We start from the raw sequence: 27,348 nt of genomic DNA, 5'->3' as shown, positions 1-27,348 counted from the left end.
ACCTCTGCCTTGGGGGCTCCTAGAGCTCCGGCGCGGGGCTGGCTCGCCCAGGGGGCGGGGCCCTGCGCTCACGTGGGATGTGCCCGTGGGCAGGCAGCAGGGGCGGGGAGCCCGGTGGCACAGGTCTCTGCTCGGGGAGGCCTGGGGCCGCCGCGCCCCCTGCTCTCCGGCTGCACCTGTGAGGTGGGGACCCCAGCACCCGAGAGCTCACTCAGCCACCTTCCCTTTGTGCCCCGGTGGCGGGGCTTTCCTGTGAACTCGCTGGCTCCGTGTCCCTCTGGCCTCTTCCTTCACTCTGCCCTCCGTTGTCCCCAGCCCTCTGCTTCCCCGGCCTCCGTCCCCTGCTCTCTCGCTCTCCTCCAGGCACTCCCTTTCCATCCTGTTTTTCTGGGCAAAGGAAAACGTTGTCATGGCGAGGCATCTGCAGAGTCAAACAGTGGAGGAGAAGAGCCCCCCCCTCCCCCCCCCCCCCCCCCCCCCCCGCCCCGCCCCGAGTGGCAGAGTGGCAGCGGCGGGAGTCACCGCGGGCGGCTGTGCCGTCGGGGCCCGGCAGCTGGACGGACGCGCTCTGGCTCTGCTTGCTGACGTGGTGAGCGCAGCCCCCTCCTCACGCCGCGGGGCACTGAGGCCAAGCGGGGCCCAGAGCGAAGGCCACCCAGGGTGGACCCTGACCACAGAGATGCTGCAGGGCCAGGCCAGGTCTTAACCGGATGACCGACCCGCCACACTTAACTTCTGATGCGGGCCCCTCCCTCCTCTTCCTCCCCTTTGGAACAGCGGGGAGTGTGGTTTCGCTCCTGTCCTCTCTGGGATGCGACCGCAGAGGGATGTGCTGGTCCTTTGCAAGGTGCCGGCCACCCGCACCTCGGGGCTGGACAGGGGCCTCGGCCTGCTCCTTGAGACCTCGCCTGCGGTGCCGGCGCTTGGACTAGTCCAGGAGGGGGCTGGGCCGCGAGCTCCCTGTGCTCTGTGCTGGCTGAGGAGTGGGCTGCGTGCTCTTGGATACGGTCGTGGGGGAGAGGTCGCGGCCTCCATCTATCCCCCATCCTCATCCTCTTCGGCGTTCAGCCTTCTATTTCTCCATCTTTCTTTCTGGGCCTCCTGGGTTGGACATAGAGAGTTACAGAGACTTGAGTATAGCTTTGCTTTTTTGGAGGAGAAGAAAGCAGGGAGTCTGAGTTTCTCAGGCCGAACCCTAACCTCAGTAAACGCCGTTTGCAGGCTCTTGTGGATGCTCAGGGGAAGCCTCCTGGACGGCAGGTGGCCTCAGAGGAAGGACATGTGGGATTTTGCTCCAGGTCTCACAAGGAAGTCCCTTTGTCCTTGGATAAGTCATCACACATCTGTGTCTGTGCAGCTGGGGGTTGGGTCTGTCCATCTTGGCGGCCCGTCCTGGCTCCGAGCGTCTGTGGACGCTCAGAAAGTTGCTCAGATGCCTACGTAAAAAGTCACTCACGGGCTTCCCTGGTGGCGCAGTGGTTGAGAGTCCGCCTGCCGATGCAGGGGACATGGGTTCGTGCCCCGGTGTGGGAAGATCCCACATGCCGCGGAGCGGCTGGGCCCGTGAGCCATGGCCGCTGAGCCTGCGCGTCCGGAGCCTGTGTTCCACAACGGGAGAGGCCATGACAGTGAGAGGCCCGCGTACCGCAAAAAAAAAAAAAAGTCACCCACGATTCCAGGGAGCTCATTGATCTTATGATGTTTATCCGTGGATTCCCCCTTAGGAATTGATGAACTCTGGGTTCAGAATTCTGACTGGGAGTGAACATCTGAATCCTCTAGCTTCTGTCTTGACTTAATATTATGGACATGACAGAATCAGATATCAAGTACCCACAATAAGAAAAGCACTGCATGACATTTCAACTTTGTTTTCCTCTTCAGGTCTACTTGGTTGGGTGGGGTTGGCTATCAGTGCTTGATTCTTTTAACGTGCTAGGAGATCGAGGGCCATCAGATACATAACAACCCCTCCCTAGATGGCAAAACACTGCTAAGCTGAGACAAGGAGGCCATGTTGGTGGTGGTGGGCAGACATCCCTAGATGGTTGACACCAACTGTAACAGCGTGTGCTGCTGTCAGAGCATTCCAGAAAGTTTTATTTTCTGTAATTAGTGAAAAAGAAGTGATTTGGGGGGGGGGGACACGAGTTTACATTTTGATTCCAAAGCAAAATTGTGGAAAACTCATTTTTGTAAAATGAGCCGCCGTCTGAGGACCAGGAGGGGTGGTCTACATGCTCAGTCTGGAGGTGACCAGGCAGCCCCTGTGTCTCTCTTCTGAGAGCATCACCCCAGCCGCTTCCACATCAGCAGGTGAGCTGAGTCTTAGCTGCTGCTCACTCCGTCCCTTTCTTTGGAAGGATTTACAGCCATGGTTACAGTCTAATTCTGGCTGGCCACTGCTTGGGCACCAGGAATCTTTATCCATCTTATCTGTAGTGTCTGCCAAGAATGGGGGTAGCATCACACTGCCTGTTCATTCCTTTACTAAAATCTCCTTCACAAAGGTGCTGTCAGCTGTTAGCCGTTGTTGAGAGCTCTGAGATAGTCCTTTCAGCGTTCTGTGTACGTAGAGACGGCAGTCGAACGAACCCTCTGATTGTGCTGGGTCAGTGAAGGTGTACTTGAGCCTGAGTGCTTTTTTGTGATTTTCATTACTCATGGCAGATTCTCACCTTTTGATAATGTCCCAGCCCCACGGGGTAGCCACTTTCACTTTTAAAAAGAAAAAAAATTATGAGAAGTTGTTCCGAGTCATTTGGCAATTCCCCCGTGCTCTCCTCTTTGAGTAGATTTCTGGGCCACCCTCCTTGGGGCTGGGCGGCTGGCGGAGGGTATCTGGGGAGACGGGGGACTCTGCCCGGGAGCCCTTCACACAAGCAGGCGTTAGTGTTTTCACCCAGATTCCGGCTTCCAACTGCTGAGAGTAAGGAAAGGATTATTAGTTTTGTAAATCGGTCTCCTTTTTTTTTTTTTTTTTTTTTTTTTTTTTTGCGGTACGCGGGCCTCTCGCTGTTGTGGCCTCTCCCGTTGGAGAGCACAGGCTCCGGACGCGCAGGCTCAGCGGCCATGGCTCACGGGCCCAGCCGCTCCGCGGCATGTGGGATCCTCCCGGACCAGGGCTCGAACCTGCATCCCCTGCATCGGCAGGCGGACTCTCAACCACTGCGCCACCAGGGAAGCCCCTCCTGCGGTTCTTGATAATAGCATGAAGAACAGGACAACAGAAACTGTATTTGCCGCGTAAGTTGTTAGCATTAGGGGAAACTGACGGAAAGATAATACAGGAACTCTCTGTCCTTTACGACTCTTCTGTAAGTCTCATATTATTTCAAAATAAAAAATGTTTTTAAATGGCCAAGAAAAACGTATTTGTCACTAACATGGGAGCCTGGAGAAAATGGGAGGTGTGTTTTTACAGGCACCCCCCGGTTCTTTTCTCCGCTTCATTCTTTTGCTTGTCGCCACCTCCTTCTCTCTTATTTTGTTGGTTCAGCCCCCAGTGCCCCCCTCGCCCCCGTGGCTCACCTTCCCTCACGCTCTCAGATCCTTGGCTGCCACCTAAGTTCTCATGTTTTCAGAAAACGGGTCTCAGATGAGGAAGCTCTTCCATGTGCAACTGCTTAGGAAGTCCCCGCCTGGCACTGGCACGGGCTGGGGGTTTCGTTCTAAGTGCTTAGAAGCCACAAGTGTCACATAGCTTGAGGAGTCCTGCCGTCTTCCACCTCTCAAACTGCTTTGAGCTGGCTTTGGAATGTTCTAGAATCCATTCCCTTCTCGGTTCATACAGTCACAAGATAAAGGGTAGTCAGATGAGAAGCCTGGCCCGGCCCCATGGCCTGGGGGTTCCAGGCATCAGGATGGGCCCTGGCATGCTCTGCTCTCCCCTCAGTAGCCTTGCGAGATCTTGTATGTCGTGCTTTTACAGATGAGTTTCCAAGATGGAAAGGCTGATTATCCAACCAGTAACTTCAGGTGAGATTTAAAAACAGTCTTCTATGTCTGAGGCTTTAAAAAAAAAAAAAAGATGTTTTTGTTTGTTTTTTTATTGAAGTGTAGTTGACTTACAATGCTGTGTTAGTTTCAGGTGTAAAGCAAAGTGATTCTTATGCAAAAAAGTTGTAAATTTACATTGTGTCATGGTCACATTGTCTCTGATGTATTTCAGTTTTACTTGAGGGTATGTCTGTCTGTGCACCCCTTCCCTAGGTCATCACCTGTTCTCCTAACCCCAGGGAAGCATGGCTTTGGTTACTTTGTATTTATTGGTTTGTTATTTTCTAGAAGCTTGATCAGAATTGCCAAACCATTTATTGAAAATGGTTGTTGTCCTAGTTTAAGTGTTATTACTTCCTTTCTGTTATTTAGTTAATGTTAAATTTTAGAGATGGGTTGGTGGTAAAGTCTCAGATAAATGTGTATGATGTGGGCACTTTTCGTATGAGGTGATTATTTTGAGGACCCCCACCGCTCAGTAAGAAGCAATCCAGAGTAATGTAACAGACTGGACTATCACATTGCTGAAATCCAGCAAAAAAATTTAACGAAAACCACAAGTCAGGGGCCACGCAGGTTGTACCTGTGCTCACTCAAGGCAGATAGGTAGTGCTTGGCAATACCCACACCCAATTAAGGCTGTCAGGATTTTAACAAATAATTTGATATTTTTCATATTGTTATGATTTTTTTTCTCCCCAAAGCTGCAATTTTTTTTGAAACCAAATTCCAAATGTTACTTTCAGCTGAATACTGGCACTGAAAATCCAGGCCTTTTTATGCACGAAGTGGGTGTGGTGTGTTTCAGACAAATCATAGCACCTGGACCCTTTGTCCCTAACCCCGTGGCAGTCTTCATAAGTGACTGTGTGGCGTCCTGGTCCATGAAACCTTGTGGAGCAGAACTCACTGGAAGTCAGTGTAACTGTGAAGCTGTCCCAAAGGTACCAGCCTCGAAAGGGCATGGGGAGGAGGGTGGGCTGCCGTCTTCCTGAAGCTGCAGCGGGGGCCCCATGTGCTGATCTGTCTAGGTGGCCACCTCGGTTTGCTGGGCATCCATGACAGCTCTGCTTCTCAGTGGCAGCTAGAGATTATAAATGGTAAAGTCGAAATGCTCAGGGAAGTTCTTTAAGAATTTGTAATTTGCACCAAATTCAGGCGGGGAAAATGGCTCCCTGCATGACCCCAAGTCAGAGCGTGTGCCCGTCTACCTGTCCCAGTGAGGGCAGCCATGGCTTGGTTTCTTCTGGAGAGTGGTTACGGGGTAGAGGCAAGAGTGCTGCCTGTTTTGTGCCTCCTTCCTTAGGGGTTGAGCATTGCTGTCACCTTCGGTTGACTCTGATCATCCCCACGGCCAAGGCTATTCCAAACCGCACATTTGCAGTTCACATTAGGAGGGTGAGATACGTAAGAAAAATAAGAGGATTCACTAGAAGGGTTTCATCCCCTGCTGTCCTAATTTGAAGAGTAGAGGTTTACCGCTTAACTTGCTGGACCAGGCAGGAGGTGGCCCTGGGTGTCGGGAGCCTCGCTCACTCTCACTGGTTAGTGGACTTCAGGAAAATCACCTCACCTTCTGAGGCCCTTATATCCTTACTCACTAAAAAAGAATGGGATTATATTGCCATGACAGTTCCATGGAAGTGAAAGGACTTTGCAAGCTGCCCGTAGCCTGTGATGCTCAGCCCTTAGCGTGCACTGTGAATTTTATATACAGCATCTCATGAAAACCCCATTTTCTCCCCAGCAGCCCTACTGAGTAGATATCACGAGCCCCTTTTAGTGTGAGAAAACTGAGATGGGAGAAGCTAGCTGATGGTCCGGTCAGTGGTGGGGCAGCGTTCACAGCCAGCTCTGCTGGATGCTAACGTCCATTCTTTCCACTCCACCCATCTGACCAGTGGAGAATGTGCTGATTATAGAGGAAGGGAGAGACCAGGTACACAACGGTGCATTTAAATACCAGAGACATGTACTTGACTTTAAGGCAGAGCAACTCTGTTTGTTCAGTTGCGGGTATGATGTTAGAAATCCGGACACAACTTTTTGATTCTTTAGCTTAATTTACAGACGTGGTTAAGCAGTGTACATGTGTTATTTTGCTGTTGTTTTGTTTTTGTTTGTTTCGTTTTGGCCTTTAAAGAATCTATTTCATAGAGCTATAATGAAATTTGTGGAGTTGTTATGGTCAACAAATTTGAAATCTGTTGCAGAAAAGTTCTCAAGTCCCAGACTACCAAGTACTAATATCTGATAGTTGCATCTGACTAGTGATTAGTTTGATAATTTGGAGTGTAGTTTTGTACTAGGTGCAGGCCATATGTGAATATTTTCACCTCCAACTTGTTTTTCAATAGATAAAATTCATGTTTTAAAATCTGTCACTATATAATAACCTTAACATTAAAATAATACAGTATAACTAGTAGATACTGGTCTTTTAAAAAAAAACATTTAAAACTGTATCTTGGGGGTACACAAAAGTACAGCGATACTGGAGAAGACCACTTATATCTGAACAGAATTGCTCTTCTCTCCCGGAGCTGGTTGGGTGTCTTCTTCCTGGATCTTCAGTGCATTGGTAGCTGAGAGTCCCACCCTGGGTATATCTGCATAGAGCAGAGGGTCTAGTAATATTGAATTATAATTTTTGTCAGTAATGCCTAGAGAACATTTCTTCATAAATTTATAACTTTCCTGATCTGAACATACCTTTTAATGTTGGGTTTTCCATGGGAGCTCACTCCTTGTAGGATTTATGTAGACACCCCCCCAAAAAAATCCCATCCCCTAAGGGTTAAAGAAAACACTTGATTTGTATTTGTTTTAACATCTTTATTGGAGTATAATTGCTTTACAATGGTGTGTTAGTTTCTGCTTTATAACAAAGTGAGTCAGTTATACGTATGTTCCCATATCTCTTCCCTCTTGCGTCTCCCTCCCTCCCACCCTCCCTATCCCACCCCTCTAGGTGGTCACAAAGCACTGAGCTGATCTCCCTGTGCTATGTGGCTGCTTCCCACTAGCTATCTATTTTACGTTTGGTAGTGTATATATGTCCATGCCACTCTCTCACTTTGTCACAGCTTATCCTTGCCCCTCCCCATATCCTCAAGTCCATTCTCCAGTGGGTCTGTGTCTTTATTCCCATCTTACCCCTAGGTTCTTCATGACCTTTTTTTTTCTCTTAGATTCCATATATATATGTGTTAGCATACGGTATTTGTTTTTCTCTTTCTGACTTACTTCGCTCTGTATGACAGACTCTAGGTCCATCTACCTCACTACAAATAACTCAATTTCGTTTCGTTTTATGGCTGAGTAATATTCCATTGTATATATGTGCCACATCTTCTTTATCCATTCATCTGATGATGGACACTTAGGTTGCTTCCATCTCCTGGCTATTGTAAATAGAGCTGCAATGAACATTGTGGTACATGACTCTTTTTGAATTATGGTTTTCTCAGGGTATATGCCCAGTAGTAGGATTGCTGGGTCGTATGGTAGTTCTATTTGTAGTTTTTTAAGGAACCTCCGTACTGTTCTCCATAGTGGCTGCATCAGTTTACATTCCCACCAGCAGTGCAAGAGTGTTCCCTTTTCTCGACACCCTCTCCAGCACTTACTGTTTCTAGATTTTTTGATGATGGCCATTCTGACCGGTGTGAGATGATATCTCATTGTAGTTTTGATTTGCATTTCTCTAATGATTAATGATGTTGAGCATTCTTTCATGTGTTTGTTGGCAGTCTGTATATCTTCTTTGGAGAAATGTCTATTTAGGTCTTCTGCCCACTTTTGGATTGGGTTGTTTGTTTTTTTGTTATTGAGCTGCATGAGCTGCTTGTAAATTTGGGAGATTAATCCTTTGTCAGTTGCTTCATTTGCAAATATTTTCTCCCATTCTGAGGGTTGTCTTTTGGTCTTGTTTTTGGTTCCCTTTGCTGTGCAAAAGCTTTTCAGTTTCATTAGGTCCCAGTTGTTTATTTTTGTTTTTCTTTCCATTTCTCTAGGAGGTGGGTCAAAAAGGATATTGCTGTGATTCATGTCATAGAGTGTTCTGCCTATGTTTTCCTCTAAGAGTTTGATAGTTTCTGGCCTTACATTTAGATCTCTAATCCATTTTGAGCTTATTTTTGTGTTTGGTGTTACAGAGTGTTCTAATCTCATACTTTTACATGTAGCTGTCCAGTTTTCCCAGCACCACTTATTGAAGAGGCTGTCTTTTCTCCACTGTATATTCTTGCATCCTTTATCAAAGATAAGGTGACCATATGTGCGTGGGTTTATCTCTGGGCTTTCTGTCCTGTTCCATTGATCTATATTTCTGTTTTTGTGCCAGTACCATACTGTCTTGATTACTGTAGCTTTGTAGTATAGTCTGAAGTCAGGGAGCCGGATTCCTCCAGCTCCATTTTTCGTTCTCAAGATTGCTTTGGCTATTCGGGGTCTTTTTTGTTTCCATACAAATTGTGAAATTTTTTGTTCTAGTTCTGTGAAAAATGCCAGTGGTAGTTTGATAGGGATTGCATTGAATCTGTAGATTGCTTTGGGTAGTAGAGTCATTTTCACAATGTTGATTCTTCCAATCCAAGAACATGGTATATCTCTCCATCTATTTGTATCATCTTTAATTTCTTTCATCAGTGTCTTATAATTTTCTGCATACAGTCTTTTGTCTCCTTAGGTAGGTTTATTCCTAGATATTTTATTCTTTTTGTTGCAGTGGTAAATGGGAGTGTTTTCTTAATTTCATTTTCAGATTTTTCATCATTAGTGTATAGGAATGCCAGAGATTTCTGTGCATTAATTTTGTATCCTGCTACTTTACCAGATTCATTGATTAGCTCTAGTAGTTTTCTGGTAGCATCTTTGGGATTCTCTATATATAGTATCATGTCATCTGCAAACAGTGACAGCTTTACTTCTTCTTTTCCGATTTGGATTCCTTTTATTCCTGCTCTCTTTCTTTGGTATTGGGAGAAACATTGCAGGAAAGAAAGGGCACCTTTTAACAACAGTAAACGTGTCCTAGTAGTGTCTATCTTGTGGATTCCTACAAAAATATTTCCTAAGATAAAATTATTATATGGCAACAATAATGATATTTAATAAGAAGACTTGGGACACTGGTGGGGTTATGCGCGTTAAGAGCAACGAAGGGCACATAACAAGATGACGGTATTAGTCTGTGATGCCTTGAAGCTCCCCACCATCCCCACTTCCCTACGGGTCAGGGGAGTCTGTGAGGGTGTGGAGGCCCCCGGCTTATGTTCCACAAGAAGGTAGACCAGGCCAACTGTTTAGAGCCAGCTGAGATGTAACGCTACGACAGTCTGGAAGCTGATCTAAGGTGCCCAAGGAGTATCATCAGAGAACTGGGGTAGGGGCAACTGAATTGTAGTTTTCTGAGAATCTTAGAACTGCTCCCAGGGCTGAGGGCTTGGTCTGCAGCTGGGAAGCAGGTGTTGCCCTGCTTTTTGGTTTTCTAGGTAAGGCAACCAGGAACCCTTGTAGATTACAACGAGAAAGAAAATATAGTTCTCAAGGTACCAGGGCAAAGAGAGAAGACTCAGCTGGGGGACAGTCCGGGCTTAGGTAGGTGGGCAGAGCTGTCCTAGGCAGAGTCATACACAGCCTGAGCTGTTGAACCTCAGCGTGCAGGGCCCCCTTCCAGGATTCAACTGTGTCGTCCTCAGTCTTCTGTTTATAGTAGAGACTCTACCTGCCCAGGAAATTGGAGGCTAACAAAGATTTTTCAAAGCTCTAGTCTCTCCAGAATTTGATTACTATTGGTGTTGTTATTGACACATTTTCTCTTCAAATACAGTGACGAAGATAGAAAAAATTCTCAGCTCAGTAAATTCTCAGAATATGTAGCACTTAGGACTTTTGCTGCAAAAACTGCTCAGTAATATATTATCAGTCGCCAAGAATAAAGTTAGAGGCACAGCTCTTGAATAGAAATGTTGTGTTTGGAAAAATCGGCAGTAAACCAAACCAACTAGAATAATAGGGTTCAATGAAAACATGAACCACTGAAGGGAGAGTTACTGTAAATACACAGTTGAAACTAATTTATGTGATTATCAGAACAAAAGTAGGCTGTGAGAGAAAACCAAAGGAAGAGAATTAAGAGGGAGCTAAGACCTGAGATAAATACCTATGGATAGGAAAGTGAGTGAGGGTAAGACAGAGAAGTCGTAGATAGGCAAGTATATGTTTTCCAAACCATGAGTTGAAAGATACTGGTTTAGAGACTTCTTGACCTAGATAAATATATTTAGAATGAACGTTAAATGGTATAATCACAATAGACCTTAATGCGCCAAGTCACAGGAAAAGCAAACTGAATTCTCCCACGCATCAAAAAGCAACACAAAAGAAAGCAAAAACTGTTAAAGAGAATTTGAGTCATTTCTCTGAGCCCTGGTTCTGAGCCAGGTGAACACGCAGCTGTTGTTTTGTTTGGCTTTTGACACAGTTGAAAGCATATGACATAAAATGGTTTATATCTTACGGGAATTAAGATGTCATCCGGAGTCTGTAGACAATTGACATGTAGAAGTCTTTTTTTTTTTTTTTTTTTTGTGGTACGCGGGATCCTCCCGGACCAGGACACGAACCCGTGCCCCCAGCATCGGCAGGCGGACTCCCAACCACTGCGCCACCAGGGAAGCCCCAGAAGTCATTTTTTTTTTTTTTTTTTTTTTTAATTTATTTATTTATTTTTGGCTGTGTTGGGTCTTCGTTTCTGTGCGAGGGCTTTCTCCAATTGCGGCGAGTGGGGGCCACTCTTCATCGCGGTGCGCGGGCCTCTCACTGTCGCGGCCTCTCTTGTTGAGGAGCACAGGCTCCAGATGCGCAGGCTCAGCAGTTGTGGCTCACGGGCCTAGTTGCTCCGCGGCATGTGGGATCTTCCCAGACCAGGGCTCGAACCCGTGTCCCCTGCATTAGCAGGCAGATTCTCAACCACTGCGCCACCAGGGAAGCCCCCAGAAGTCATTTTTTAAATATACATTTTACTCACTGAAAACTTTAGAATAAAGTTTTATAGATTATTTCAAGTTTTAATTCAGACTGAATTTCAAAAGAGACATCTTTTTTGGTTGGGCTCAGCTCTTTTTTTTTTTTTTTTTTTTTTGCTGTACGCGGGCCTCTCACTGTTGTGGCCTCTCCCGTTGCAGAGCACAGGCTCCGGACACGCAGGCTCAGCGGCCATGGCTCACGGGCCCAGCCGCTCCACGGCATGTGGGATCTTCCCGGACCGGGGCACGAACCCGTGTCCCCCACATCGGCAGGTAGACTCTCAACCACTGCGCCACCAGGGAAGCCCGGGCTCAGCTCTTTATCAGGGACTGGCAGACGTCTCCTGTGAAGGGCCAGGTAGTAAATCTTATAGGCTCTGGCAATCACTTACCTCTGCGTGTCAGTGCGGAAGCAGCCATAGACCATAGGCAGATGCATGAGCGTGGCTGAGTTCTAATAAAACTTTATCCACAAGGACAACAGGCAGGCTGGGTTTGGCCTGAAAGCTATAGTTTGCTAACTCCTGCTCTGATGGTCTGCCCTTAGCTCACCTGCTTGTTTCAGAGTGGGGTCATAAGAGTCTCTTTTATACCATTTTTGCGCTCAGAAGTCAAGGAAAAATTCTGGCCCACACGCATCTTCCCTGATGCGCAGGTTTGACTGCACATCAGAAGTAAGCCGTATCTTTCTTTCTGGGTGAAAAACGGGAAAGAGGGAACACAGTACCTGGCAGAGGATCTGTTAGATAGGGTGAGCCGATTCTTGTGAATTACATACGAGCGATACTGAAACACCCGACATTTTATGTGGAAGAAGCGCCTGCTCGTGTAGAAATGCTGCCCTAGCCCTTGAAACAACCTTGGCTGAGAGAGCGTATCTTATTCATCCCTGAATTCAGACCAAACTCCAGTTAAATAAGGAAAGTGAGCAGAAGGCAGGCAGCAGGCCTGTTTCACGCGGGCTCTGGATCCATGGCTCCCTCCCCGAGGGGGTGACTCTGGCCTGGGAGCCACGGAGCCACACACGTGGTGCTTCCCCACCTCCGGGCACACAGCTCGGACCTGCCTTCCCGGGGGTGTGTCTCCTGAGGACGGGCGCTTCCTGCTTGGTACGTACAGATGCCCTCTGCCTTCTCAAACGCTGTGTCCTCTCTGGACAGCCGCTCTCCAAAGGTGAAGTTCGTCTCCTTCTCTGCCCACCTGGTGAGGCTGCAGCCCGTCCCACCGACCCCCCCATAGTCTCCTCTCGTTTCGGCTTTCCCCAGAGCCCTATGCCTCTGTCCAGATACTGTGGGCTCCACTTTTTGTCATCCGTCCATGTCCTTGTTGCCTCTCTCTGCCCTTCCTCTCACTCCACCTGGTAGTCTTACATGAAGCTCAGAGTTTTCCTCTTTTGTATTCAAGCTTCATATCCAGCACCTAGAACAGAGCCTGGCATGGAGGAGGTGCTCAACGAAAAGTTAGTAAATAAATGGAATTTGATTTCTCTGGCCCTTCCTTCAGGGAATGCAGAGGAAATTTCTCCTTCTACGCTTGTAAAAACAACAGAACTTGGAAAATTAAACTCCCTGTGCATATTATAACTTTCATGGAGCCACTGGCCTCTGTTGATCCCTTGCACTGTGCTAAGTAGTTTTACATGTTTCACCTCATTAAATCCTCTCAACGACCCTATGAAACACGGTCCCTGCTTTATAGGTGAGCAAACTGGGTCAGGGAGGAGTGCGTCAGGACTGGTGATCGCCGTGGCCAGGGTGGTCACTCTAGAACCTGTGTGTTCAAGTCTCCTGTCTTGGAAAAAGTAACTGTCTCAGAAAGCTTCGCCCAGAGCATGCGCTGAGGCCCTTAGTTAAGGTGAGCTTCACACTCATGGGGGGTAATGACAGGACAGAGCTCACGTGACAGGTGCACACCCCACCCTCTCTAATGCTATCCCAGCTACTCACCCTGCCGCCTGCTATAAGGTGTGTACCTAAGGGTGGTCCGCGAACCCAGCACACACTCCAAGTGGGTTTCCTCTGCCGCTCCCCTCCCCCGAGAGCAAGGCCTCCACCTCTGTCTCCTGCCCCATCTCCCCATGTGACCTGACTTGGCCATGGGCCACGGCTGGGCTGGCCTTCATTTCTTGGCCCCCTCCCCAGCCCCTAACTTTGCTTAGGGTGGGTAACTTTGTTTCCCTTGAGTCCATCCTAGCTTCCACCTTGCTTTCCCTGACCGTGCTCCGACCACAGAAAGTCACCCTGTTCTGTTCCCAGGCCCCTGCGCTGCTTTGGGCACCCATCGACCTTGACTGACTCGCTGCCAGTTTGTCTTCCCAGCTGAACTCTGGGAGCTGGGAGCCCAAGGACTGTCAGTCTCGTCCATCACTGTGTCCTCCTAGAAATAGGCTGCCTCTGCCTCAGATCGTTTTTGTAAAGCATCAGGAAAGGATTCCGTTAAGAAATTTCTTTTGAAAATTAAACCACTATAAAAAATGAGAAGATATAGATAAGCCAAAGATTAAAATGAAAATAACTTGAAATGCAGTGTTAACCACCGCATTTATGATATATATTATCCCGTTAGAAAAATCTATGCACATATGTTTACATGCCTTAGATATACATAAAAGTTACTTTCCAAAATTCAGACCTACCTTCTTCCCTTTCCAATAAATCGTGTCCTTTTTTGGTCAACAGATGCCGATTTCTCCCATCGTTGGGAATTGCTGCATAGATTTCAGTGCATTTTTATGCCATAATTTAGGTTAATCTTTGCCTTTCAACATAAAATAAGGACTCTCATCTGTACGTTTACATTTAATTTTACATCTTTTAACTTCCGTTCTGCCTTTGGAAGTAGAACTGTCTGGTCTAGAAAACAAAGATTATGAGCATTTTCTCATTCTTCTTGTACCATTTTGTTAAGTATAAGAAAATCTCAGGCCATTTCTCTAGAGTTTTTAATCCAAGGATTGTATCACTGTAGAGTGAATGACTATCCCCAGATATAAAAAATCATCCTCTTGGGTCTGTTTGGAGCCTCCCCTTCACCCTGCCAAGGTGGTGGATACGACGCTCTTCCCCGCCTCTTCCCTCCCCCTATGCTGAGACCCCCTAGGGTAGACCAGACCCTCTCACCTAGCCTGTGGGCCCGGCCAGCCGCCTCTGAGCACGGAGCAGAGTGTAGGCCAGGAATCCTGACCTGGCAGAGGTGGGGCAGCACGGGGTGTCTGTGGCTGGACCTGTACGTGGGCGATCCAGCTTACCTGGAATCCCGCCCATCGTCTGTCTCTCTGCCCATTAGCCTTTCCGGGGAAGCCATTAACCCTTGGTGATCCTTCTGGATTCCCTCTGCTGGGAACATTTGGGGATAATGTCAGATCTTTCTGTAAGTTAGAAACTTTAATGGATTACAGAGTCAATGGAGAAAAAGTCCTTTGTACAATTTTTGGGTTTTTTTTTTCCCCCCACCAAAGGGAGCGTTCCTGACTTAATCTGCTAGGATGTGACAGCTGACTCCGTAGCTGCAGTCTGCGGTGATTTACTGACGTGACTTCTCATGCCCTGGACAGTGAACTGGGGGGTCTGTATGAGCACAGCTGAGCACACACCATGCAACCACACCTTTCCAGGCCTAGACTGTCCCTGAGGACGACTGACTGTTTGCCCAGAGCCTACAGCTTTTTTTTTTTCTTCCCAGCATTCTTTCTAGGGATGGTAGAAATAGTAGAATCTGGTTCTTCTGATTGGTATCCTGGTAGGATGAGCCTCTGCAGACGTGACCCAGCCCGGGCTTCCATCCCCGTCAGTGGCCCGGCGGGAAGAGCTGGTCTGTGTGACGGAGGACACGGGTGGCAGCTGGGGGTCACATACTGTGTAGGACCAGTTAACGAAGCAGTATGGGGTACCCTCCCTTCTAGGTCCGTGTCTTGGCTGAGTCCATTACTGACCTCCCCTCTAAGTTAACCTCCTTTTCCTCTAAACCAGGGATTCAAAAGTCGAGCACACGGCAAATGCTGTCATTTACCTTTCAGCATTTCCCTGCAAACTATTACCCCGAAATGATGCAGCACTTTTAAACCGTTTTTCTTCAGCTGAAAGTGTTTTTGGAGTCCAAGTCAGACAACAGATGCCTTTGACAAAAGAGTCTGCAGTACCCGAGGCCCCTAAGTGAGGACAGGATTGCAAACTGAGCCCGGAAAGGTGGGGCAGAGCTGAGCTGCCGACGAGGCGCAGGGCTCCCGGTGGGCACTGATATTTCACGGAGTAGCTACGAAACCTCAGTCGTCGTCCGGGAATAGTTCTGGATAATGTGATGTACTTATCCCAGCTTCGGTTTCAAAACCCACAGGGAAATTGAAAAGCCTCAGGTAGCAATGTCTTCAAAGAAGAGCAAAGCAAACATCAGAGCAGTTATGCTCAGGGGAGCAGATCTTAACTAACCCAGGCCAGGAGGAGCTGCCCGAGGCTTCGGATGAGAAGTATTGAGCCAACTCGAGGTTAAAAAGGTCACCTGTGGGATTCCAAGCTTGTTTGAGAAAAAGGCTCAGCCCCCCACCTTCCTCCAAAGAGAATCCGGGGCAGGGCGCTTGGTCATCCTGAGCAGTTTCATTGCCACCCCCAAGAAATGGGGCTCCTGAAAAAGAGACACATTGCAGCCCTAATACAGGGAAGCAGGTGTCCGTATTCACATGTTTAAGACACAGAAACAAAGATAACTCTGTTTTAGATGTCTTTCCCTGCCAACTTTATCAAGGTATAGTTGACAATTAAAAATTATATATATTTAAGGTGTACAACTTGATTTGATATACGTATACATTGTGATGTTTATCACGGTCAGGTTAATTAACACACCCATCACCTCACATAGTTACGTTTTGTTTGTTTTTTTTGGTGAGAACACGGAAGAGTGACTTTAATTCAGAGGTCTTGAGTGAGATGTCCTCATCTATAAATGAGATCAAATCACCTTCAAGCAGGGATCAGCCTTAGTGAAAACTTAAAAGCCTGAAGAAAAATTTTGTGGGTCAATATCACTACTTTTTCATATAGCATAGTTTTAGGGAAATCTGTTTTCGTTAAATTTTTTTTTTTTTTTTTTTTTTTGCGGTACGCGGGTCTCTCACTGTTGTGGCCTCTCCCGTCTCGGAGCACAGGCTCCGGACGCGCAGGCTCAGCGGCCATGGCTCACGGGCCCAGCCGCTCCGTGGCATGTGGGATCCCCCCGGACCGGGGCACGAACCCGCGTCCCCTGCATCGGCAGGCGGACTCTCAACCACTGCGCCACCAGGGAAGCCCTGTTTTCATTAAATTTTAAAAATGAATTCATGAGGAAAAGATCTGTTTGATGCTTTCTTATAAAAGGCAAGGCCCCCAGTGAACCCAAGGTTCTCAGCATTGATCACTACGAACTGGGAGATACCAGCCTGAGTTTCAGGTTCCAGTGTGTTTTTTGTTCTGCACAAGCACACACTGTCTGGCTGCTGAACCCGCCTGCATGCCCAGCCCTGATTTGTGAACATCTGTCTCTTGCTTTACAAGCAGCATCCCTGGGGATGGAGGGGAGCGGGGATTAGCCTAACAGAAGTCACAGTGGTGTGCAGATGTGGGGAGCTGCCTTTGCTTCCCTGAGCAGAGATGGCCTCCAGAGGCCCCTGGCTGCATCCCGGGCACGCCTGGGGTGTGTCTGGATTCTCCTGGGGCCGGGAGAGCCCTGACGGCGCTGTGGGCAGAGGCAGCCGGAGAAGCAAGCCTGTTTTGCCCGTGCTCTGCCAGATACCCAGGGAGTGGTTGGCACCGTGCCATCAGGTGCAGCCTTCGCACTCGGCACCTGTAGTCTCAGCCGGTTGCATCGTCAGGACCGAATGCCTGATAGTTCTAGGAGAACACCGCCCCCTGGGTTTGTCTCGTATACAGCAAGTGCTCAACAAATCCAAGTTCCCTTTTCTCCGTGGTCCAAATGGCAATTTGAGGGGTTACCTGATGGACTAGGTAATGCTTCCTCTGTCTCATCAATAAGGAAGTTGAAGGTGCAGCAATGAGTCTTGCCCAGCACGCGTGGAGGACTGTGGGCAGGGGCCAGGGCTGGAACTCGGTTCCTCTCAATCTTGTCTGTGCTTTTCACCTCCATCACCACGTGTACGTGTGAAAAGAGCCCAACCGAAATAGTCGCTATTCCTAGAAACTGCTTCTCAGATACACCCAGAATTCTACCTTTAGCAGTTCAATTTTACAACCATTGCTAAGAACGGAGGAAATGAAATATGACCAAACAAGTGACCCTTTCAGATGCAATCTAAAGACATAGGTATAGTTACCCTTCTCCTTTTAGTGGCCCTGCCCTGTCGGACCCCAGGTAACCCTCACCACCTTCCCTAGACGGCAGCTACGGTGACTTTGTAGCACTTGAGCACTTCATTATGAGCCCTACCTTCAAAAGTACATTTGCCGTGAAACTCTCAGCTAACATTTACTTTTCCAACTTAATCTTACCAGAAGCGTTCTCAACATGAATTCTGATTTTCTAAAATGGCAAGATACTTTATTTTTAAAATCTCGTTATTTTAACACTGCATTGTTAGGTGTGATTTTTGACATCCCAGCAAGGCAAAGCTGCATCTCACCAGCTGCCGTTTCACTTATGGTGCATTTTGTCAGATCTTATTTTACACAGTATATGTGAGCGATTAATTTGGATTCTACAGCCCTGGAAACCGTCGTTTTTCAGGATTGCAGAATTGCATTGTCTGAGCTTGTGCTGCAAATACCAGTATAGAGATTTCAAATAAGTAAGTTGGAGAGTCTCAGTATTATTATCTTGGGCTGTTGGACCGTGAGTGAAGCCACACCCAGGACACCAGGCGCACAGGTGTGATTCTGCCTGTTTCCTCTTATCTCGTGAGCTCAGTCCACACACCTCTTACGTGGCCATTCTGTGGTGCAGACCCTGGGGACAACATGATCCTCCCAGAAACCGCAGGCAGAACGCTCGCTCTACTGATGGGTAGACCAGTAGTTCTCATGTGAGTCCCACAGCAGCATACCTGGGGCCCCAAAGATTCTGATTCAGTTGGTCCAGCTGTGGGTGTTTTTTAATAGCCCCGCCCAGAGAACAGACGTGTGACCTGGCTTGAAGTCACCTGCTTCATGGGAAGCAGGAAGAGGAGGACAGAATTGGGGCTGGTTTGGGGATGTTCCCTTGTGCTCCGTCGTGAGGCTCATGTCCTGGAAGAGAAGGAAAGCCACCTTTTGGCTGCACTGCTCTGTTTGCCTTTTGCTGTGCCATCAGGCTTCTAGGGTAAAACCGAACAGTTTGGAGTTTCTTCAATAATGAATCATGAGATTTGGTTGTTTCAAACATGTTATGAGACATTCTGATAGGTCAAGTTGCATTCTAATTGGTGCTTTAAGATCCACGTCTGTTGTCTTTTTTAAAATTATTTAATATTTATTTTTGGCTGCATTGGGTCTTCGTTGCTGCGCACGGGCTTTCTCTAGTTGCGGCAAGCAGGGGCTACTCTTCATTGCGGGCTTCTCACTGCAGTGGCTTCCCTCGTTGCGGAGCACGGGCTGTAGAGCGCAGGCTCAGTAGTTGTGGCTCACGGGCTCTAGCGCACAGGCTCAGTAGTTGTGGCGCACGGCCTTAGTTGCTCCGCAGCATGTGGGATCTTCCCGGACCAGGGCTCGAACCCGTGTCCCCTGCATTGGCAGGTGGATTCTTAACCACTGCACCACCAGGGAAGCCCCATGTCTGTTTTCTTGTTCTTTGAAAGTTTACTCTGAATGAACATCTTCTGATAGGCATTACCAGCAATATGCTAGTGCTATAGTTAAGGATAAAAACAAGGGGATAATATGTGTACTTAAGCAGAATCATTAGTGCTTACACATGCTTTAACTGTTTTAGAAGTAAATCACTTCAGATGTGTCTGTGTGTCTAGTTGGAGGTTTAGTATCTGTTACATGGTTGATTTAACTTTTGCACCAAGATTAATGCCAAAATACAGGAGAAGCAATTATATGAAATAGGCCAGCAGTCTGGGAGTTCTCATCGTAGACATCTGCGGGGGCCCCGCTCTCATGCCCCGCCTTGAGTTGGGCTCTGTATGTTACTGGGCTTATCCCTCCACCACCACCACCTCCCTCCCCCCGCCGCCTTTGGCTCATTCCGTGGTTCTCCCTTGGTACACGCTCCTTCCAGGACCAGTTACAATCCACTCTTCACTGAAGCCTTCCAGACAGCCTGTTCCAACATGACGCTCCCATTCGTCTAACGTGTGTCACATTTCTCGTTTGTTCCACACAGGCTCGTGTTGGTTTCCAGTCTGCCGTAGGCTGCGCTTTGGTGTTTCTTGGCAAGTCTTATATCCTTGTGCAGGGGCTGGTTTCTATTTCTTTGGAGGCAGAGCAATTGGTTCCCACCGGATTGAATTGAAAGCCTAGCCAGAACATCAATGCCAAGTGTCAGTGTTGTCTGTTCCCATCATATGAAGACACCGTGTTGAGGAAAGGCAGGTGGGGCGTAGAACAGAGAAGGAGAGGAGAAGGGAGGGCAGGTGTCCTACTTTTACTTCGAGGCACTTCGGTGTGTCAAGTGACAGCTTTTGTAACAAGTTGGCCACTGAGGTTGACCTACGTGCTGTGTGAGTTGTAAGCATCCTGAAATATCCAAGCAAAGAAAATGAATTCCGTGAGAATGAAGAGGTGCTTCTGACTGGTGCAGCTTTTGACCCGAGACAGCGTGATGGAGATCAGGCATGGAGACATCTAGCTGAAGAAAGGAGAGTTTTAGTTGAGGGACAGAAAGTTGCCAAAGACGGATGGATATTGGTCATTCGTGTCGGGACTACGCTGCTCTGTTATTCAGTAATAAATAACGTCGGTGCACCAGAGGTGGACTCGGCACTGAGCACTTGGGGGCGACGACAGAGAAAGGCAGGACCCTGCCCTTGGCTGGCTTACGGGCTGCTGGGTGGTAAGATGGGCTGGAGCTTGTGTGTGGGAGGCATGGAAAGAAAGAGGAATAAAAAAGATACTTTGAGTGTAATCTGATAATGCTCCAGGCAGGTAGAGGCGTACAGGAGGAGGCACATTTGAGACCTTAAAGCATCAGCTTTAAGTGTACACATGGGTTCTCCTGGAGAAGGCTTTTCATGCCGTGCTTAAGTCTGAGCAGGAACTTGCACAGAAGGCTGTTCATCCCCGCAGACGTTCCCGCTCCTTCTTGCCATTTAACGTGTGTGATTCTGTTCCCACTACCTGGAATGAGAACTCTCCGTGCCCCCACGTCCTGGGTCTGACACGTCTGCTTCCCGCTAAGAAGCTGCTCAAGTCTCCGTCCTCCGCGAAGGTTCCCACGGAGCCTCACCAGGCTTCCTGTGTCATCTGCTCCCCGGGCTCTGCACCCCTTCGGCGTGGGGACCTTATCTTTCCTACACATCCTGCCCTCTACCGCCATTCCAGGCTTCCTGTGTCATCTGCTCCCCGGGCTCTGCACCCCTTCGGCGTGGGGACCTTATCTTTCCTACACATCCTGCCCTCTACTGCCATTCCAGGCTTCCTGTGTCATCTGCTCCCCGGGCTCTGCACCCCTTCGGCGTGGGGACCTTATCTTTCCTACACATCCTGCCCTCTACTGCCATTCCAGGCTTCCTGTGTCATCTGCTCCCCGGGCTCTGCATACCTTCGGCGTGGGGACCTTATCTTTCCTACACATCCTGCCCTCTACCGCCATTCCAGGCTTCCTGTGTCATCTGCTCCCCGGGCTCTGCACCCCTTCGGCGTGGGGACCTTATCTTTCCTACACATCCTGCCCTCTACCGCCATTCGTAGCTCATGCAGCGGCTCAAACCCTCACTCCTAATGCTGCTACTTGGCCTGAGGCTGCAGAGCTCCAGGGCTGGATTTAGGGGCAGATCTAAGGCCCTCGTGGTCAGGCCATCCTAAAACTGCTGCCCTGCTGCCCCGGTCCTGAGTCTCTCAGGGCCGTTTAGTGTGGGAACTGAACTCTGTTAGGCCAGCCTTTGAGGGGACAGAGTGGACCGGATGAGTCTGTCTCTCTCTGTGCTCTCACGGAGCCATGACCTTGATTTTAGAGCAACCTCAGCCGTATTGCAGAGGGTTAGCTCTGCCTTATTCTCTAGTCTCAGCACTAAAGAAGCATCTGTCAGACAGCTACTATGAAAGCGAAAAAGCATCGTGGGTAAGTACTGAACAAGTGTAAGTTCATATCTTCACGACCAGAACCTTGAATGGTAGCCAGCGTCGTTTGAGATGAATGAAGCCGGATGCCCTAGATAAATGCCCCGTGAGACTCCTGAGAGGGCGCTGGGCAAAGAGAGCGCCCCTGTGTCTTTGGTGGGCTGTTGATAATGATGGAGAACGTCCTGTGCCTCTTGTTCCCTCCCAGAGTGCTGAGCAGATCGCCGCGCTCTGTAGGAGTTATAACGACACCCAGACCAACGGCATGGAAGGACCAAGGGAGAGTCAGGACCCGCCTCCGAGGCCGCTGGCTCGCCACCTCTCGGATGCAGATCGCCTCCGAAAAGTCATCCAGGAGCTCATGGACACAGAGAAGTCCTATGTGAAGGTAACAGAAGATGCTGTCACAATTTCCTGCTCCCCTCCTGTGACAGCCAGTTGTATGTATGTTGGCAGGGGTCTCCAGGTATCTGCCGGGGACCCTGCCACTCACGAGGGAGATGCCTGCTCCCTGAAGTGGCGAGTTGCTGAAGGGGAGGGCGAGAGGACGAAAGGGCTGAGAGGGCTTGCAAAAATTAGATTCCCCGGTCGTTTTGTTACTGAGGTAGCTTTCACTATGGAAACAGACGTTCTGGTTTGCCATTTGCAGTCTGTGGGAAGGGAACCTGTACCGGTTTAGGGAAAGGGGGAATGGAGATCACTTTAGGTGTTGAGGAACCAGGGAACAGCTTGTCTGCAAGCAGCTGCTGGAACGGGCTTTGGAGTGCAGGCGGTCACCGCGCAGGACAGAGCCCCGCGGTGGAGGTGCCGCGCATCTCGTAGGCGTCCCCAGCCATCACACAGGGCAGCAGCCGAACCTTTCACCACCCGGGGAGTTTATTCATCTCAGAGGCTTCAGTTAGTAGTTTGAAAAACATTTTACAAAAAATGCAGGTGCCTGGGAAGACAGAGGTCTTTTGCTTTAAGTATTTGCTGATGGTTTGGAATGGTTTTAAACTCATCTCATCGGCCAATTGCTGGCAGCAGTGTGGGAGCTGAGAATCCAGGCCTGGCCTTGCCTTCACCGGCTGCAGTGGCCTTGGGCGGCTCCCTCCAAGCCCCTCAACTGGGGTCTGAGACGGGGGTGTTCTTGTTCTAGCTCTAACACACTGTGTCCGTGAATTAAGCCTCGGCGCGCGCGCACACACACGGCTCTCACCTTCTTTCTCCACGTGACTTATCTGAGCTTCCCCTTTCATTAACATCACTGTCATTTTATCTGAACTTTGCCGAAAGCCTCATTCACAGGCAGCCCAGGAGAATTACCCATAGCCTCTTCTTTTGGTCCCATAGGGGAGAAAGGAAAACTGCAGAGACGGCAGTTCCATTTCATTTCCCACTGTGTCTTTTCCTGTATCGAATGTGGGGAGATGAAGCGAACATCCAGGGGCTTCCGACAGTGACCTTGCCCAGCAGCTCTGTGCGCTGTGGCAGCTTGATGATGGCCATGGTGTTCTCACCTGCAGGGTCGAGGGCGTAGTTGAGAGCGGAATCCAAGTCCCTTTTTATTTTTGTCACTGCTGTCGTTATATTTTACTGTCAGACCACTTTGAACGGGAGGGTCACTGCATCGTGACGCTGGTCTAGGACTGAGATGGATGCTCTGGGCGAAGTGCATACAAAGGATGGCTCTCCCTTCTCTCTGCGAGAGCCCTGCCCTTTGTCTCCTTGGGGCCCCCATGTTGCGGCTCTGGCTCCGCGGCTCAGCGAGGCCTCCCTCGGTGTGTCACTGCTCCTGGGTGGCAGTGACCGGCTCAGGGAGTGACCACAGCCCACCTGTGCCTCTGACAAAGTAACCAGTGCCTGGTGCCTATGGTGATTCTCTCTCTCTCTCTCACTCACTCACTCACTCACACACACACACACACACACCCCTTTTTCATTTTTTAATTTCTTTTTGTTGCTGACATTCAACATGGACTTTTACTTGTTTTGTAACCTGGACCCTCTGCACGTGACTTGGCGTTTTCAGCATTCATGTGTTCCCTGAGATAAGACTCGGTGACTTCTCACCTCTCCCTGCTCTGCAGCGGCCGCCGTGGGGCCTGGGGAGGTCGGGAAGGCCAGGGCGGATTTGATTGTGAAGCACTCAGTGTCACAGGCCTGTCCACTTGCTCTCAGGACCTACACCACAAGGCTGTGGAGGCTTCTGGCTGGACCAGGCTCTCCAGAGCTGGATTTCTCCATTGTAAAAGGAGGCAGACGTAGTCACCTACTTCTCATAGTTTGGGACTCAAAATTCTTTGGAATAAATGAAACAAGAAAAATCTTTTCTATCACTAAACTATATCCTGATCTTGGCTTCAAATTATTTTAAAAAAAACCTTTATCTAAAGAGTTTTGTAAATACAGTCAACTCCCACTATTCTGTACCGTTGGAGCCCAGTTTACTGGAGATTCAAAGATGGCCTAGACTGTAAACATGACGACTGGTCATCTTCAGAAATGTTTTCTTGCATTTGAGCATGGGAGTTTGAAATTCTGCTCACGTGTCAGCCCCAAAGCCGAAGAGCTCTCCGGATCTCGTCCCGTCCGTCGTCAGCTCAGCTGTCCACGCTGGAGCTGTCGCCTTGCTCTTTGAGGCAGAGAAGGAAGCCAGGTCGGCCAGCGGATGTGGCCACACCTGACAGAGGTACCTGGCCAGAACTCACTTCTCTGAAGGGAGATGAGGGTTCCTGCTGCAGCAGCCGAAAGAAAGGTCCTGGTTCTGCCACTAAGATATTCAAATACGCAGAGTAGGTGATCGAGCTATAAAGTAAAATGTGGAGTCCAGATGCTGGTCGTACTGTGTTGTTAATTAACCTCTCTGAATTAGCGGAGCAGGAACCACCACTCGCAGGGCCAAGCGTTTCAACCAGACATAAACTTCATTGTTCCTAATGCGAGTCTGAGCTGCAGCCCGGGCTGCTGGAAACGCTTGGGTATTTTGGAGACTTAAGGGTTAAAGACTCTCTTCTGTCTTTCAGGATCTGAGCTGCCTCTTTGACTTATACTTGGAGCCACTTCAAAGTGAGCCCTTTCTTACCCAGGATGAGGTAAATACCTTCCCTTCGTCCGCTGACCCATAGGTTAGTCTCAGTTTGCCTTTTAGCAGACCTAGATTTTATCTACTGATCCGCAAAGAACATTTGAGACTTCGGGATCTTCAGAGAGACCCAAGCGTCGCCTCCTTCAAAGCCATTGATGTGGCCTCCATCCCGTGAAACACAGTGGCAAGAGTTATAAATGACCGTGCCTCTTTTGTAGTAGAAGGTGTCCCCCAAATTACCTTTTAATACATGACTTTTTAATGTTAAATCACAGTAATTAGTTCTTTCCATTTTCCCCCCAGTTTGAATTCTGAAAACTTGACACCCACTTCCAGTTATTTTAGTATTACAGGGACCGGGGCAGTCAAAGTCTCTGTGTATGAGCTATGTCCCCTACTGAATATGCCGTCTTCTTTAAAGGCGTCACTTCTGTCTCCTTCTTGGTGAATGACTTGTGATTCATTTGTGCATCTGGGACTCAGAGTGGTATCTGGGTCGTCATCGCTAACACCCTCTTTTCAAATTCTGATCTTCACGTACATAGATGGAGTCACTTTTTGGAAGTTTGCCAGAGATGCTTGAATTTCAAAAGGTATTTCTGGAGACGCTGGAGGATGGGATTTCAGCATCAGCTGACTTTAACATACTTGAAACCCCCTCGCAGTTCAGAGTAAGTATTTTAGACTTAGGTTTAAAGCAAACATAGGTGGGAACAGTGCAAAATTCTCCCTTTGAAGAGAAAGTGTTGTCCCTTGACTATTGAAAAAGGTAAGTTTAGCGCTCTCATTGCATGGCTTTCCTCTGGCAGGTGGTAAAAGAAGGCCCCGTTTCTCCCTAGAGTAGATGCTCTGCGACTCAGACGTCTGGGCAGCACAGCTTTTATGGAGTCTGCCTGCTGTTGACACGCACGCGCCTTACTCAGCTCTACAGAAGGATCTGTAGGGCGACTGCTTCTGAGGCAAGAGCACCTACTGCATCCGATTCTGCCTCTCTGTGGTCGTGTGACACTGGGAGGAAAGCCTAGGTTTTCACTGGCTCTGAGAGAGCCTCCTCTTCTATGGAGCCCTGTCTCCAGTGTGGCCATTGGTGACTGGCAAGAGGTCCCTCCAGGGAAGGACAGGCGGAAGGCAGTAGAAAGGGACCGAGAAAGTACATAGCAAGCATCATTCGTCCCAAGTAATGCAGAATCAGCTTTATTAATTAGCCTCTCAGATTATTTATATCCCACTGTGTCAGATGTATTTTTTATAGAACTTGCCTGCTTGTCCTTGAACTTTTCAATCAAACTGAAGCCGTGCTAGAGGGACGCCCGGGCTGTTCTCCACCTACCGGGCAAATGGGGCCGCCTGGGGCTGCTTTTAGTCAGTGCCTTCCCCGAGGCATTGGTGCTCTGGTGTCCGAAAGACAAATGCCATGGAGACAGCAAAGCGGTCAGACACCATGCCAGAGCCAGCAGACAGACACTGATTAAACCACGCCTGATGTAACTTTTCCTCTTTCCTTCTAGAAACTACTGTTTTCCCTCGGAGGCTCTTTCCTTTATTACGCGGACCACTTTAAACTCTATAGCGGATTCTGTGCTAATCATATTAAAGTACAGAAGGTTCTAGAGAGGGGTAAGTTGCTCATACCTTTTATAGCTATACTTTTGAAATTGTAATTGTTAATAAAACCCCACACGCAGCAACGAAGTTCCCGCGCGCTGCAACTAAAGACCCAGTGCAGCCAAATAAATATATATATTTTAAAAAGAGTAAATTTGTATTCGTCAAGTAGGGATGAGTGTCATTTTAATGGATTGTGCTCCAATGTTGGCCTTGAAGTTGACACACATGAAGTTTTCAGTTTATTTCAGTGTACCGGTGACAGTGAACGTGTGTACCGAACAGCAGAGATGTTGCTCTGCCACGTGTCACTTTGCTGTTAAATTGCATCTGGATTCTTTTTTCACCAAATGCCTTGCTCTGAAAACTTTTAACCAACCGTATAAGCCGCTGGAGGGGGTAGAAAGCAATATATGCCATTTTCTTTCTTTTTAAGATTAATAATTAATTTATTTTTATTTTTGGCTGTGTTGGGTCTTCATTGCTGTGCGCGGGCTGCTCTTGTTGCGGAGGACGGGTTTCAGTAGGTGTGGCTCACGGGCTCCAGACGCGCAGACTCAGTCGTTGTGGCGCACGGGCTTAGTTGTTCCGCGGCATGTGGGATCTTCCCGGACCAGGGCTCGAACCCGTGTGCTCTGTATTGTGAGGCGGATTCTTAACCACTGCGCCACCAGGGAAGTCCCCTCTTTCCTTCCTGTTAACCTTCTTCTTAAGCCCGAGGATCCAATGCAAAGAACCACCACCAAACAGCAACCACCAAACTCACAAGAAGTGTGTTAACTAAAATTAAAGCCTCTTTGGTGAAATGGGCGCTTATCGCAGGCCACATTCTGTCACTGAAGTACCTTTCGTCTCTCCACATTGTTATCATCTTATCTTATTGACTTTAATTGAACATTTTTATCTTTCTGAAGTCCAAGTGGACCTGGGTGACCCACCTGCATTGCTCGTCCCCTTCATGTCAACAGCAAACGTTACTCTGTGGAGCTGGCGAGATGCCTGAGCTTTGGCCACCGACTGCAGCGGGTCACCTCGGGGGCAGGTGGCCAACACGTTGATCTGCCTGGGCTTTCAGTGACGGGCCGGCCAGTCAGCCCGTCCTGGGAGGTGCAGTCAGAGATTTGATGGCAGCAGTGACCTTCTCCAGGTGTAGGAGTGTTGGAGGGAGTTTTTGTGCCACAGTCACTATCACTGTTGTCATCAACCCAGTGTTTAAGCTATTCCTGTAATAACTTGTTGACAAAAATAATCAATAAACTGTCTATAATAGGAATAGAAAAGAGTTTTATTTGAGCCAGACTGAGGAGTGCTGCCCAGAAGACAGCTTCTCCGATCCTCTGAGGATCTGCTCTGGAGAAGCAGGGCTGTCAGCACAGTTTCCTGTCTTGTCAGAACAAAGAACGTCAAACAAGTCAGGGATACATTCCTTCCAGATTTCAGGAAAACCAGATCAGCACGTACA

At 48.5% G+C, this 27,348-nt stretch overlaps 1 protein-coding gene across 9 annotated transcripts in view; it reads left to right on the top strand.

Annotated features, from left to right (window-relative positions):
* Positions 1 to 27,348, top strand: part of TIAM2 (TIAM Rac1 associated GEF 2) — a 230,115-nt gene that overhangs the window by 191,726 nt on the left and 11,041 nt on the right. For all 9 annotated transcript variants that reach the window (XM_032651230.1, XM_032651228.1, XM_032651229.1 and 6 more), the window contains 4 exons: positions 21,423 to 21,602; positions 24,220 to 24,288; positions 24,827 to 24,952; positions 25,790 to 25,898. In XM_032651230.1, the coding sequence (XP_032507121.1) occupies positions 21,423 to 21,602; positions 24,220 to 24,288; positions 24,827 to 24,952; positions 25,790 to 25,898 (484 nt within the window). The remainder of the gene's footprint in view (positions 1 to 21,422; positions 21,603 to 24,219; positions 24,289 to 24,826; positions 24,953 to 25,789; positions 25,899 to 27,348) is intronic.

This window comes from Phocoena sinus, chromosome 12, assembly GCF_008692025.1.
Source record: "Phocoena sinus isolate mPhoSin1 chromosome 12, mPhoSin1.pri, whole genome shotgun sequence".
Lineage (NCBI taxonomy): Eukaryota > Metazoa > Chordata > Mammalia > Artiodactyla > Phocoenidae > Phocoena > Phocoena sinus.
The sequence above is the reverse complement of the archived record's forward strand: the minus strand, read 5'-3'. Positions and strand labels throughout refer to the sequence as shown.